This window comes from Notothenia coriiceps, unplaced genomic scaffold (assembly GCF_000735185.1).
Source record: "Notothenia coriiceps isolate Sejong01 unplaced genomic scaffold, NC01 NC01_scaffold00026424, whole genome shotgun sequence".
In the NCBI taxonomy this organism is placed as follows: domain Eukaryota; kingdom Metazoa; phylum Chordata; class Actinopteri; order Perciformes; family Nototheniidae; genus Notothenia; species Notothenia coriiceps.
Window position 1 is genome coordinate 2,509,769 of NW_011359125.1, and position 15,318 is coordinate 2,525,086.

At 39.9% G+C, this 15,318-nt stretch overlaps 1 protein-coding gene across 1 annotated transcript; it reads right to left on the reverse strand.

The window, feature by feature from the left end:
• Nucleotides 1–308: 308 nt before the first annotated feature.
• Nucleotides 309–7,073, reverse strand: LOC104957149 (abhydrolase domain-containing protein 2-B-like). Its single transcript, XM_010784762.1, has 9 exons — nucleotides 6,986–7,073; nucleotides 6,500–6,574; nucleotides 5,277–5,508; nucleotides 3,331–3,506; nucleotides 2,583–2,750; nucleotides 1,802–1,985; nucleotides 972–1,064; nucleotides 498–599; nucleotides 309–390 (listed from the first exon to the last, which is right to left on the reverse strand). The coding sequence occupies exons 3-9, from the start codon at nucleotides 5,486–5,488 to the stop codon at nucleotides 309–311; spliced, it is 1,017 nt and encodes a 338-aa protein (XP_010783064.1). The 5' UTR covers nucleotides 5,489–5,508; nucleotides 6,500–6,574; nucleotides 6,986–7,073.
• Nucleotides 7,074–15,318: the final 8,245 nt, after the last annotated feature.

Consider the following 15,318-nt stretch of genomic DNA (forward strand, 5'->3'; position numbering starts at 1 on the left):
GTGTGTGTGTGTGTGTGTGTGTGTGTGTNATTTTTATTTTTTAATCATCTCGCGACCCCCACTTTGGGAACCCCTGTCCTAAAGGGCAGCAGCTAAACCCATGTGACACAGATATAGGAAATGTACTCTCAGTGTGTCGCCTCCTCTTTAACTGGTCTATGGTAGTAGCAGTATTAGCAACAGAAACAGCAGTTAGTAGGAATAGTAATACAGAAATAGATCCAGTGCTAAGTGAAGGCACAACAGTGGTAAAAGTAGTAGAAGTATATTAGCAGTATATCAAAGTACACCTATTAATCATTGTGTTTCTACACACTCACTTTGTGCAAGTGGTGCACACAGCTCTCTTTCTCGTAGTACTCCTTCAAGGAGCTGTAGCCGTGGAATTTCCTGTAGTACAAGATTGTGATAAGATCAGTGATAAGATAAAATAAGAGCTCCAAAGAATATGACATTAGAATAAATGTATCCAAATCTAAAATCCTCCCAAACTCCACCTCATGATGCTGTCGTCGATCTGCATCAGAGACGTAGCTGCGTACAGTCGGCCCAGGTCTGCATCTCCAATGTTGCTGGAGTTCAGGCCAAGCAAACTGCTCCTGTTGAACAAACAATAAAAGGTATTTAGACACTTCAAGCCAGGAAACTAAATCTTGTGTGGCTGGTTAGCCCTGTCCAACACAGTCAGAGAGGTTATTCAGCAAGTCTGTCTAAAGGAAATCAAACTATTGGCATATTTTTTCAGCATTTGGCCGACATCTAGGAATGTTACTTGTCTATATTGGACCGATAGGGAGTCAAGAAAGTATTGTACATGGCGTGTTGTCATTAGCTTTCTTGCTAGATTAATCCACTGCAATCAACAACCCAATACTCCCAAATAAAAGCAAGACCCAAGCTTTGTTTTGTACATTTCTGATACAGCTGAAAGCAAAGATGTCACTGCAGAAAGTGTTGTTGTATTTCCTCACCTGTGGTTCAGGATGAGCTTCTTCATGTTGTCAGCCAACACAAAGTTGTAGAGCCTCCTGCACTGATCCCACTGGAGGAATGTCTCCTGAGCCCTACACAAACACACGCACAAACTCATTAATGCATGCACACACAATGGGAGGAAAAACACATGACCTGCTCAGAATAAAAGCTTTAAGATAACCAGTTCTTAGGTTAACATTTAATGAATACTCAAAGGTTTGTGGGCCGCAATTGGAGCACCATTCTAGTACATGCATTTGATTTTATTAAGATTAGATATCAATTCAATTTGTTTTCAGTGCATATAAAAGCAACAATACATTATATGCAAAAAGGTATACAGCATGGTATTGGGTAAGCATATAATAAAGTACTGTATGTATGACAAAAAGGGTTAAGATAATGTAATTTATCATATTTGACCCCTAGTGGGCCGCGAAGGCATTGCAAGTGGGCCGCCAAATAATTTGCAAAACATTATGATTTGTTTGGAAACATTTTCATTATTAAAATTTTTTTTTATTTGAACCTCCTTTCCTTTCTCTTTCTCGATCCTCCTTAGCAACGGTCATTACAGTCCTTGACAGCGGTCTGTCTGTACTACGGGATTAACAACGTGTCACATGTTCTGAATTGACCAATTGGAACTTTATTTAGCCTCCGTATTGTTTATGGTAGAATGTGGGCCGCAAAAAACTTTTAGATTCTTAAGTGGGCCCAGAGGTGAAAAAGGTTGGTAACCGCAGGTGCATACACTACAGGTCTGATATGCACAGATGGTGGTGGATACAGTCCTGGTTCTGAGCCTGTGTTTGTCTTCACTAACCTGAGGGCGCTGTAGCCCTGGCACACGGTGACGCAGCACGCCACTCGTTCCTGGTTGGATCGGTTCTCTCCCAGGAACTTACAGACGATGTTTCCCCCCAGACTGAAGCCCACCACCACCAGCAGCGTCTCAGGAAGCGCTCGTTTGATGTAGCCCACCATGGCCGCATACTCCCACGTACAACCTGAATGACGGAAAGAACTCTTTTACAACTCTAATTTAGTGATAAATACTAGGAGTGTTAGGGTAATGAAACTGATACTCAAACTTTGATGCCAACATTCAGTGTGGTTTTGTGTTCCACTATTTAAGTACCTTCATTCTTACAGTAACAATTATGAGCCACCGATTAATCTTTACGTTTTTATAGATGGAAAAAAAAATATGATTAGAATTTTGGTTTTCCCCACTGTACCTAATACGAACCAAACCACGAATTCCGTACACTGTCATACCACTAATAACTATTTCATTATGACATTAGATAAATGGTCAAATCATTTCAAATGTATTACATTTTATTTAAAGGCTATGATAAAGTCATCTCCTTCAAAAAGGAGGAAAATACACTTTTTCTCAGTGTGTTGCTTTGTTACAACTTCTTTCCGACTCTTCTGTTTCATGTTTCCTTCGTCATGCTGTTCTTCCCCTTAATTTCAGTTCTCCATAATTTAATGAACCAACATCAATTACTCAACAAAGTGAGCTTCCCCATTAAGGTTTGAACTGTTACAAATCACACCCGTAACTCATGAGTCTGCCATGTGATGATCCCTCTTACCGTAGGTGAACATGCGTGGCGAGGTGAGCTCCATGTCGGGCAGCGCTCCCAGGTGGTTCAGGACGGCGCAGCGGTACCCCTGCCGCTGGGAGTAATCCACAAATGTCCGGATGTAGTTCTTCTCGCTATGGTTACCAATCCCAGGACAGATTACCATGGTAATGTCATCTGACAAACACACAGACACAAAGTGGAGTCATGTGTTGGTCTAAAAGTGGACGCCATGTGTGTGTGTGTGTGTGTGTGTGTGTGTGTGTGTGTGTGTGTGTGTGTATGTCTGTCTGTGTATCTTTATTTATCTGTGTGTGTGTGTGTGTGTGTGTGTGTGTGTGTGTGTTCCAAACTCAGGTCAAAATGCAGGTAAATAATAACAATAATCAGTGAAATATCTTCATCAACAGACAGAAGTAGTCGTGTGTAGGGCTGCACGATTTGGAGAAAATAACAAATTGGGATTATTTTGACTGATGTGGCATTTGCTATATGATTTGTAATTTTACAGGAATGACCATTTAAACATAGACATTGAAAAATGTATTAAATTATAATGGTATGAGTTTTAAAGTTGTCCCTTTCCTGTAGTGTGTTATATAGATTTTAATGCACGTAAATGGTCTGCAAAGTCTAGTCCATATTGAAAATCTATTAATTCTGCAGCCCTGCTTGTGTGATTTAATCCTTAATGTGCAGTCAATCCAAAGCCAGCTGCTTTACTGCTTCACCAGATTAATCAGTTGTTGCCACTGACCTCCAGTGCTGTGGTCCGCACGAGCTTCGAAGAGGTCAAAGCTCGCTGTGGCCCCGTCCTGCATCGGGAGGAACTTGCGCACCCCACATGGCTTAGGAGTGTTGATTCGTCCCATCTTCCCGTACAGGACCGTCTGGAGGTGTCCGCTCTTTCCCCACAGCGGGGGAGGAATGTATCTGAAGAGAGGGACGAGCTCCATATTACATATCACAGCTGTAGCCGCCACCCCGAAGATTTCTCAGAAAAGATTATCACACATCACAGAGGCTCGCATACCACTCTAACTATAGGAGGTGGCAGACAGACCTACAGACACGGTCAGTCATTAGAGCACCATTCCAGTCCTTAATTCAGTCTGTACTCTTCACTAGAGAACATTGCATGGTTGTGGTTGGCATTTATAGGCCAGTAAATCCTGCAACTAACTCTAGACTCCTTTGTCCCGTGTACCGTAAACATAAGTGGGTCTTGCAATATTTAGCATGTCGGAGGTCTTTGAGTTCCAGGTTTGCAGGATGAACTGGAAGAGCAACATACTGGTTATCCACGTGCAAGCAGCCATGGTTTGTTTAGGATGAAGAGCATTACATCTACATGTTTAACACGTTGTGGGGTAGATAAACAATAAGACCGAAGGACACTGCCACCGTTATCTGAAAACTCAAGAAAAAAGATAATCACAAGTGTAGGGGAGAAACTGAATGAGTAACTCCATAACTATGCATCAACTTCAGTTTGCAGGTCTTCGGGGGACTACAACTGAAGACAGTTTTATAAAAGATCCAGAGGCAGCTGCATACAGTTACATTTCATTTAAATGTCTTGGGGCTTATCACTACAAGTTTGTACATTTGGAAAACTGGTGTAGAGTTATAATGATTACCAGCACCACACCTTAAACTCTCACTTAACTCTCAGCTGAAAGATTACCTGTTGGGTTATGTAGGCAACTAGTTTTGACAAGTAATAAGGAAGAATGTGCAATGTGTTTACACTGGGTTTGTATTTCTCTTTGCTAGATAAAGGTCATGACACAATAGACAATTGAATTCCCTTTGAGGACTAGATGGAGACAGACTGGTTTAGATTTGAGGTAATCATACAGCCCTGTTAGTGTTTTATTTGTATGCCTCTCTTTCGTTCTTGGACTGTTGGGAGAGTTACCCTAAACACAAAGCTAACAACTGATAACACAAGAGCGTGTTGTACTTCCCTAGTGACACAACAGTTCTCCTGTGGGTTTGGGTTCCACTATAACAACAACCACTTAAAGTTGGTAAAGTAAAAACTACTTTTCATCAACCTGAAATCTTAGAAAGTTCTTTTTACTTTTGATTCTTTACACCAAAGCATTTGTCAGGTGTTAGGCAGCTCGTACAGTTGCTAGAAGCTAACTAGTTGATTTACCAAGATAAGATATACTTTATTGATCCAGTTTGGGATTTTTTTTTAAACAAGGATTCTGCATTCGACCCATCCTTGTGTCAAATGCAGAATCCTTTTTTGTTGTTGCCATTATGTAAGGAAAGATGCCTTGCTCAGAGGCACCTTCCCTCTGTATAGATACCTTAGATAGATTTATTGATAAATGATGTATACTATATTTTAAAAAGAGGGGTTTGATGACTTAACAAATAATGTTTTTTCTTCGTTACTTATTTTGATCGCTCCTTCTTATCACTGTATGTGAAAATGACCTCTTAAAGTAAAAAACATCTTGCATGTCCTCAGTTTCAAGTCTGAGTCTCCAGGTCAAGTCTGAGTCGTTAATGTCCGTGCTTGTATTACATAAGGCTGTTACTGATAACTAAGATTAGCTAGTGTAAATGTAAATGCCAAAAAGGTATGACACACACACTCTCTAATGAGTCATTCACTGCTCCGGTCCAAGGTCCATCAGAAGTATTACAAACTGGGAGTGTATAATAATAATAATTAACACTCACTCTGTGGTCAACATGGGGCAGGTTTTGAACAGGTAGCGGCTCAGTGGTGTCTCCTGGTAGACGACCTCAGGAGGCGAGGCGGTGCTCTTCAGGTTCAGACAGCGCACGATGATGTAGAGAACCGTCGCCACCGCTGCCAGCTTCATGCCATCAAACATGGCCGGCAGCTCCGTGCCGAAGGTGTTCATCTCAGCGTCCTCCAGGACGGTCATCGTGCACAGGGAGAGGACCTCTGCACAGCATGTTAGGAAAGCAGATGCATGACCTATTAAGAGCTTACAGGAGGTGGAGGGTTATCGAGACAGTAACATGACTCCGTTTTCATTGTCCAAATGGCTGAGATTGAAAGAAGTACTACAGAAAATGTAGTTTTAGAAATATGCCTGTAATGGTTTTGGGCTTCCCCTTCTTTGGCAAGTGTGGAGTTTTTACTATTCTTAGTGTGCAAAAAACCCTTAGAAAAATCGAATCTGTACTCTGGTGTCAGTGGGAAGTTTTAGATTTGTCATCCTGCCAAAGTACATCCCGACACAGAATGAATAAATATTGACTTTTGGAGGGGAAAAAAGCCAGGTATTGGCAGAGGTGGAAGAAGTATTTTACTTAAATTAATACTCCACCTAAAAAATTATCAATTGTACACCACTTACCTGAACTTCAATTCTTCAATGTTTTGATAGATTTGTTCTCTTATTAAAAGCTTATTTACTCAAATTCTTAAAAGACGTTTCTGTGTTTTTGGATTCTCCATTCATCATGGAGACTTCGAGGAGATAACTCAAGTTATTTATATTCTTTATCTGCTGGGTAGATGGTGAATTTCCCTCAAGGGATCAATGCAGCTGTATAATAAATTATAAAAATACATCATAGGCTACTGCTTTTGTCGCTATGTTTGCTTTACATTTCCATATGGAAAGTGACTGAAGTCATAAAATACATGGGGTATAGAGTACAATGTTTGCTTCTAACATTTAAAAAACCTAATGTTGTTGTGGATTAGATGCATGACAAAGAAAATAGAAATACCTAAGTAAGGTGCCACAAAATGTTACCAACAGTACTTGAATAAGTGTATCTACTTTCCAGAGCTGGGTGTTGGATGCTTCTATTCAAAAGTATTTATACAGATATTTATCATTGGGAAATCATTTATGAGTTATTCTGTACCCATAGTTTGCTCTTATTAACCAGCAGAGTTGCCCTCTATTGATTTTACCCACCTTGTTATCTGACTTTGACGGAAATGCAGTGGCTGTGGTGGTCCCTCCTGTTTGTCTGATGATGCTCTCTCAGTGCTGGAAAACAAACAAATACTTGTTAAGACTTACTGGTTTCAGAGCCTTAGGGTAAACCAACAGGAGGTTACACTCAAAACATTAAAAACCAGCATGTAGTGTGCCGTTATATCACATTTTGATCCATTTATAATGCATGAACGACACAACCGCAACGACAAAAACTAGAATATGATAACCTATGATAAAACAAACAGCCAGCTGAGCTCCGTTTAGCTTAAACACGACCAAAACGAAGTGCCCTTGGTTTAAGTTTCTTGCATTCTTTTGTTTTGATACTCAGGTAAAACTATTCCTGAAGAAGGTTGAGGTGAGGCTGAAGGCGTTCAACTAACACAAACACCACATGGACTTCACTAAAAGTACATATTAATGTTTTAAAAAGTATATGGAGAATATATCCGGTCGTACCATCGTTGTTCGTAGTTTTCAGTCCAGTTTCTGGTCGGATCCAGCCGGAGTCAAGTCCCTGAACACACCGTCTGTTTACAGCAGAGGAGTGACTGACCAGCAGGGAACTAAGACGCGTTCAAGGCCTCTTATAAAGCTCTGACTTAAAGTCGTATAAACATCCAATAGTACAGAAATAATACATTTAGCGAATTTTTTGTATAACTGTGACTTTATAATGTTTATCACCTACCCATTAATAAGTTATCATAAATTATTTATGGATTAAATCCCCATTTTCTGAGTTATTAACTACTTTAGCTTCCGTATTCGTTGTTTCTAAGTTTGGAATCGGACAGCACGTGAAGGCAGCATTACGGTGTAGTTTACTTCCTATTTATTCAGAGAAACCAAGCATCCTAATTTATAGTAACAACATGGGTGGGATTACATTGGGCAAATCCATGTCCACCTATAAGTAAACCCACTCTCTTAAAAGGAAAAAATAAATAAAAATCAGGGTTTAATCTTGGCCAACTTTACTGGCTTCGTAGTAAAAGAAAAAAGCATTTGTAGGCCTAGTTGTTTTTTTCTCTTATTTATTTAAATTGATATTATGCCTACCACTACAACTATGATCATAATTATTATGAATATTATTGTATTATTATTACTATTAATATTACGTTTACTATTATTATTCACTGGAGGCTTACTTTTTACAATGACACGCAGATATCAACACACTTCATGTAGCTATACAAATATTTATATTATTTCAAACACTTATAGTCAATATCTTGTGTCTGATTAAGCTCAAATAAACGTAGTACATATTCTGATTGTATGTGACACCACAATGGTTTTAATTATGTGAAGTGACAACACAACAACAATTCAAACATAGTCCTGTTTTTGATTGCATCGTTAAAGCTTTTTTGTAATTCAGATAAACTGAGATTACAGGGTAGTAATTCATTAAACTTCAGTGTTCAGTGATGAGCCAGACTCTACTTCATTGCGTTTTTAACCACTAGAGAGCGCCATCCACCAATGGGACATCCAGCGTGATAAGTAGCATTCATGTTTATTCACAGTGACTTTATCATGCTTTTAATATATTCTCTTATTGATATTTGTGCAGGATCCCTTTCAAATGTATTTCATCTTTATTATAATGTGTCAATGGCACTGTTTATATGAGAAAATATGAGTACATCTTCTTCTTAAACATGATGTTAACCCTTACATAATATTTAAAATGTATTAAGAGAAAGACATCCATTTGATGAAGTGGAGTGAGAGTGTTTTAAGTTGTTTTCACTTTGTAAAATATGTTATTTCAAATGTGTTGATTCCTTTTATTTCGTTATTTAAAATTTCAAATACACATGTCTTACAATAAATAAGGCCTAACTTTGAGAGCGTATTTTGTGTTTCATGTAAACTTGATACTTTTTTATTTTAATAAACAAAGTTGAAAGAAATAGGTGCACAGAGATGTTAATGCACGATTAATGGATGATCATTTGATTTTCTTTTTCATTTGATCTGATTCTTTGGCATCCAATCAATTCAGTATTACCTCTGAACATAAACTGTTTACCTTTAGAGACCCCTAACTCTCATTTATGTTGTGCACTCATTGGGTTTGGCACAGTGCGGATTAACTTAGTGAGCAAAAACAGCTGTGTATAAAATAGGTTTAAGTTGAACTGTGGCTTTTTTTTGTTCTTCTTCCAAATAAGCAACATCACAGGAATGTAAAATTCCCCTCCTCAATCATATCCACTTCCTCATCATGAGGTTATTCATGTGTGTGAATCCTCACTTGTGTTTTCAGATGTAAGACAGAAGTGAAATAGGACTCCTTTTAATGTGGAAAACAGAAGTGAAAAATTCACAGATACACAACCTGGTATAGATTTATGAATTATAGCATTTCCTTCTCCGGGTAAAGCACATTTTCACAAGGTTTGAGTGTAGAGGATTATTCTGTGCTTCACATTGAGGATTAGGATCAAACAGGCTTATGTCACATTGAAGCTTCATCCAACAATTATGAACTTCTGCCTGTGCCTGAGACTCTGGGAGGGTCAGTCATGAGAAGAAGCTTTGTCTGACAGAGGGGGAACATCAGAGGATGCTGCCTGGTGGAGGCTCACCACATTTGACGGCTGCTTTACGTCAACCAGCCCGTAGCACATGACTCCTCTTATGGTTTCATGACTGCACGGATAAAGCCATTCCCCCCCCCCCTGTTGAGACTCAGCGTTTAGGGATCTTGCTGACTCCAAAAAGAAGAGGGGTTTAAGTACTGAAACACACTTCGACATGTTGAAAGCTTTGGCATTTTCGGTGCCACGGGAGTGGAAAATCTCTGTCATCCTTGCATTTTGCTGTCTTCTAAAATATCAAGAAACCTTTTTTTGGCATGTAGTGGTTGTCACCAGCTGTTTTTATGATGCTCTTAAACCGGAATTTGGTCAAGTCAAATATCTTAGGGACAGGAAGAGTGCTTTTCTGGGATGCTGGGATAATGACATACATACATGTGGTTTAAATAAAAAATGCATTGCAAAAAGATTTAAGGAAAAGGCTGCAGGCTGCATCTAACACAACAGTGTTTAGTTCTTTAAAGTTGTTGACAGAAGAAACATGAACAGGGCTCAATTAATCTGTTGTGTACAACATAATCTGTGGGCCCTTTACTGAACCCCTGATTCTCCCACTCTCTCCTCACACATTTGGAATGCATTGTTTTGAATGATACAAACAAATGATGATCCAATTCAATTGAGAAACCATGAATAAGTTGTCCTTGTGCCCCCGAGGGCGTTAAAAAGGTAGATGCAAAGTCTCCACCTGCACCTGCACTCTGTGGCACCTCAAAATATTTTTCAAAGGACTGAAAACTGAAAATCACGGGGTGGCAGAAACCACAAACCATAAACCATAACTGAATTTCAGGATCTATACTATGCCAGTGTAGTTTAATAGGTTATTTAAAAAATATGAGAGTTAGGAATTGTACAGACAGACTCTGGTTTCTTATCTCATGTGCATAGAATGAATTTGGTACATTTACTTTGAATTGACAAAAATGCAGCTTTGCATGTAACATGCAACACGTGTTATGTCATCTGTTATTTTTTAAATACTATTCAAATTTTTACTTAATAAGACATACAGTATATTTGGCATGAATTTGAAAGAGATATAAGGAACAAAAGCTTTCTGGAATCAGCCTACTCATAGTTTAAAAACATCAATCAGAGGCTTCCCATATAATGCAAAAGAGACATGCAAGGGGTGCCCCCCCACCTGGTCACACCTTAGTGATGCCAAAACGTAAAGTGCTGCTCTTGCAGATCACCGTCAGTACCTAAAATCCAGAGGACAGTGTCACCACTATGTTGCATGAGAACACGATTTTGACGTTTTAACATGCATAATATTTAGTTACAGTATACAGTCGATGGATTATATAACACATCCCTTAATGCAGAGTACAAAAAATGACTAATGTGATTAGCTGTAAACTGCACTTGCTGTATTTCAAATAAACCTGCTAAAAGAATCATTTCTATAGTTCCCATATCTACCATTTAACCCCTATACTTTTCCAATACACAATTTGCACACACAGAAGCGTGTACTGTTATGTCACTTCTGCTTTAAGTTTCCCAGCATATCCTTGGTTTGCCTCGGAAACACCTCACAGCCTTCTGCATTTTAATTCACGTGATATTTAAAGGACAGAAAACTGAACACACTTTACAAGATTTGACCTAATAAAGGGAAATATGCACTTTCATTTCTTTTTTATGTCACATCTCGGTCACAAAGTCCTTCAGTTCCGGTCTTACAGTTTACTCACCTTCTTTTTGACCTACTGTTCATCACACTAATGAGTGGGAATATAGGAGCTTGGTACCGCCCCATTTAGCTAGAAATGTTGCTTTGATGTGAAAAGGTCATCCGGGGAAAAGGATTTTTTGTTGGTCCTGCATGTGAGAACAAGGGCTATAGGTTTCACACAAGACTGAGGCATAATTTTGAACTGCATTTGATTTTCATTACATGAGAAAGGAGAGACAAATGAAGCATGGAGATGTGATGTGAGCACACCATCAAAGCAGCCTTTTTCCTCTGTATTTTTCCACCAAGCGTGAGATCATTTAAAGCTGCATTTAAATAACTTTGGCCTGTTACTAGGCTACAGAAGAGTACATTTTCCCCTGCTAATCAAAGTGTGTAGAGTTCATCTGAGAATACGGTTGCTACTACTGTAATGAGACACATTTCAAATCACAGGGAAACAAAGAATGGATGCAGAAATATACTTCATTTTCATTTCATTTAATTGTTTATTTGAATAGGGACAATGCACATTAATGAACACTTTAGACAAATAATGCTTCAAGTAAATATGCCGGATTTTTGTTTTTTGCTAATTTCCATCCGTAGTCCCTGACAGACAACATATAAGAACATGACATTTGTAAACATAGCAAAAAATAAATACATTATATGCAAAAGAGCAAGAGCAGCATATACAAGTATTTACCTCATGCAGCACACTACGGGCAGTCCATGTAAACATTTATAAATAAAACAGATACTTTTAAAAGACTCAAAATTGTCAAAACTCAAGAAATTGTGTTTTTCAAGGATGGTACAGTGGTGGTATGAATATGGCTTTCTGTCAAACACCTTGATAGCTCTCTTGTACACTTTTAAGGCTAAAGCAGAAGTCACATCCTTTAAAGTTGATAATGACTGTTGTTATATTCAGGCTGCTTTTGTCTCCTAAATGTGGATAAAACATACAACCAAATCCTTTTCATAGATGCAGGAGGAATGAGATGAAAGACAGAATCGGCCTACACGGTTGGACATCAATCTCAGATTCACACCCATTAGAAACCATTTTTCACCTCACGCCCACTGTCTCCACGAGCACAAAAATCAATTCTGACCCACAGCTGGATGTTGACGGAAGAAACGCCCACACATGAACCTTTTTGGCTCTCCACAATAAAACATTGGCCTTAATCTGCATTTCAGAGGAGGATTTCATGCATGGCGCAATCATGGGAATTTCCCCAGAACGGTAAAGGTGAAAAGAGGTAAGTCGTTCGTTTTCCTGATTTGGAAACGAACTTACGATCGGATTAGTCCATTTTGTGTGGCGCCCCTTTTGGCAGGGGAGTCGACCCCAATAAGGCGGGAACATTTGTAAAACGTGCTGGGTCGTCGGTTTCAGGGGGGGAGTCGAGAGACGTGCTCGCACCTTTCCAGGACTCGCTCACGACAACCCCGCCCTCCAAGCAACCGTACGGGCGAGGCGAGGGGACGCGCTTAAATAGGTCCTTTCGACTGAGTTGGAAAACCTGGTCAAATTGGTGTGGATAAGGGATTCCGAACAGTGGTACTCGGAGCCCGATGTTTGTACAACCGTACAACAAGGCACAGTGTGTCGTAACGGACAAAGCTAAGAGATAGTTTGTTTTACAAAAAAAAGAAATTTCCCGATAGTTTGTAAACTACAATACACTAAGTGGTCCGCTCAAATGTGTCCAGAGGGGTCACAAACCAGGGTGTTAATTAGCGAACTAGATAAACACGCGCGTAGGACACCAAATAAGAGGGTCTTTTAAAATATTTAAATGTTTCAATCCGGTAAAATTCGTCTGCGGGAGATAAGGTTTCCTGAATGTGTACTGTGTAATGTCCCTGTAGACGGAACCTCATTGACTCGCCGATTGTCCACCGGAATGAGTTCAGCCCGTGTGCGAATCAAGTCACCACAAGGTCCGCCCTAAACTTGAAGCGTTGGGAAAGGCTAGTAGTCGGTGGCAGTGGAGAAAAAATACTCTAGGTAAAAGCGGCTACCGGACGGCCGTTTATTTAAGTTACATTACCCTTTGTGACGCCCGTCCCCTCCAACGTCCTGTTCGGTTACCTTATTTGAGTCTTAGATTCAAGCGTCGACCCCAGGCAAAACGCTATACCGACAATCCTACAGGGCTAGTGGAGAGAAAAACGGAGTGGCTAGGCCCTAAGGCGTAGTAAACCTACGAAAACTGTTAACCGGGCTAATGGCCTAGAAAAGGGCTAGCTAAAAATACGTGTACGGTAATTCCTCCCGTTTTTTTTATTTAATTTTTTCGTAAAGTTCAACAGGGAATTCCAAGTAAAAATAATAAATTTAAACCGTATAAAGATAGGTTGTACCTATATCGGAGAGGAAAAAAAGTGTCGGTCGGTAACCTGCAGTCAAGTCAACATGCGCGCTCGTCCAGACGCTGTAGGCTTTTGTTTATTTCGACCATAGTTATGAGCAATCCGAATGACCGATGTTAATCTGTGACGCGCGGACGGTGAGCCCACAGAACAACGTTTCTAAACTCTCTTGTATTCGTTGGTCCAGAGTACTTTTGTTCCGGGGTTTCTTCGTTCGTGTTGTACTACAACACATTAAGACTTTGGTTTTGATTCCGGAAAGTCTACTGAATTCTGAACTTGTCCAGTAAAAACAAAACACTTATAACTTATTTTTTTTGATTTTATTTCATTTTTACATAAATTTATTTTTTAAGGGGCCTAGGGGCTAAAAAAGGAGAGGGGGCGTAAGGCTAAGAAAAACTTTTTAGTGCAATAGCCGAAAGGCAGGCTAGTTGCACTAGCCTAGTAGAGATGTATAGAACCGATTTTTTTCTAATCGAAGGACGGAAATCATTGGGCGAAGGTTTATTCCCAATCTCGAAATTAGAGGTTTGAACTTGTTTAGAGGATAGTTGGTCTTCCGACTTCAGTGTACGGAACGAAAGACGGTCGACGGGCCACAGGACAGCTTGTATCACGCCAGTTTGACTTCGTAGTTTTTTACTTCGTAGTTTTGTTCACCACTCTGTGATAATACCTTTTAATTTTTACAGAACTTGATAATACTTGCGGCGATTCGTTTAATTCACTGTGGAATCTTGAAAAAAACAACGCACAAATAAACATAATTACACAGTTTAACATAAAAGAAAACAAGCATAAGAAAGCACACGACTAGAAATATAAAAGGCACAAAATTTACAAAACAACTGGGGTCTTCTGATCGGGACCCTGGCAAAAACACCTTCGCCTACCCCATTTTCATATAGTGTGCTCAATCCAGTATTCGTGTATTACACGTAACTTCACAGTTATTTTATCTAAAAGTTCGGTTTTCAGTATTCTTTTGTGCTAATGTTGGATTTCGTTATTACTGATTGAAACGGCGACTTTACTGACTATCAGTATTTAAACGAAGACATGTCAAAGTTAATTTACAGAGTTTCTACTTTTCTAGGTCTCGGACGACCCCGTAACTGAAGTTACTGCCGTAATTTACAACGCCTGATAGCGGATGCAAGGCGAGTTGAGCTTCAAGGTTTTCAGTGAGTCTGCTTCTTTGTGTGTCGTCGTCCGTGAAGTGTGGTCGTGGTTCGTTTTCAGATTTTAACCTTGGTCCTTTCTCTCTGTAAAACCTTTTAGTAGTAGTGTCGGTTCTTTTTCTGTGCGACACGTGTACACTACGAAGGGGCGAAGGACGCAACGGGACTCGTCCTCTCCTTCAGTCCTCGTTAGTCGCGGGTAAACAAACGCTGGAAACGAGGTAACGGGATTTACAGCGAAAGTACGTATCTTTACGGGTTTTTGTTTCGGTGCACGGTTACCGTTCTCCAATTGTGACCGCTGGTCAGAGTATTATCTGTCGTTAATGTATACACCGGAAGAGAATCTTCCCCGGTGAGACGGTTCTTTTTACCGCGGATTCCACTATAACAGACGATCCGATATTCACGACAGACCGGAATGTGTTTAACGGGTCATATAACAACAAACGGTCTACCTTTAGCAAGTGAGATTCTTACAGAAGATGTGTAAGGTCGAACAGAAGAAAAACGCGTCAAATGTCTCGTTTGTTTCAGCCAAATGTAAGGGTGTGCAACGGCCGACAAGCTGGGAGTAAGTCTTGAAGCTTCTGGACAAACGAACTGCACGCGACGTGGCGCGAAGTGCGAAGTTTGGGCTACCGCGCGTCAGAGAGACCCAATGAAGACCACTAGCTTCACTGCCGGCGCGGTGAGACACGAGGAAAAAATGCTTGAATGTTGGACACAACCGTTCTTTCATGAGTCGTAAGAATTGAATTAATTTTCATGTGCGTACCTACCAGAAATTTGTATGAGGCAATGTCGTCTTCAGCTAAAAATCAGGCGTAATGTAAATTTTAGTGACACAGCGCGTCAATCGAGAAATCATGTCGTAGTATGGCACACCCTGTCGAATTGTACAGCAAAAATACATGCTTT

Bases quoted from the DNA above. Each gene is read 5' to 3' on its own strand.
- LOC104957149 (XM_010784762.1), bottom strand. From the start codon at position 5,488: ATGACCGTCCTGGAGGACGCTGAGATGAACACCTTCGGCACGGAGCTG. The intron at 1,065-1,801 runs GTTAGTGAAGAC...GTGTTTGTGTAG, and splicing joins CAGGGCTACAGCGCCCTCAG to GGCTCAGGAGACATTCCTCC. The intron at 600-971 runs GTGAGGAAATAC...TTTGTTCAACAG, and splicing joins AAGCTCATCCTGAACCACAG to GAGCAGTTTGCTTGGCCTGA.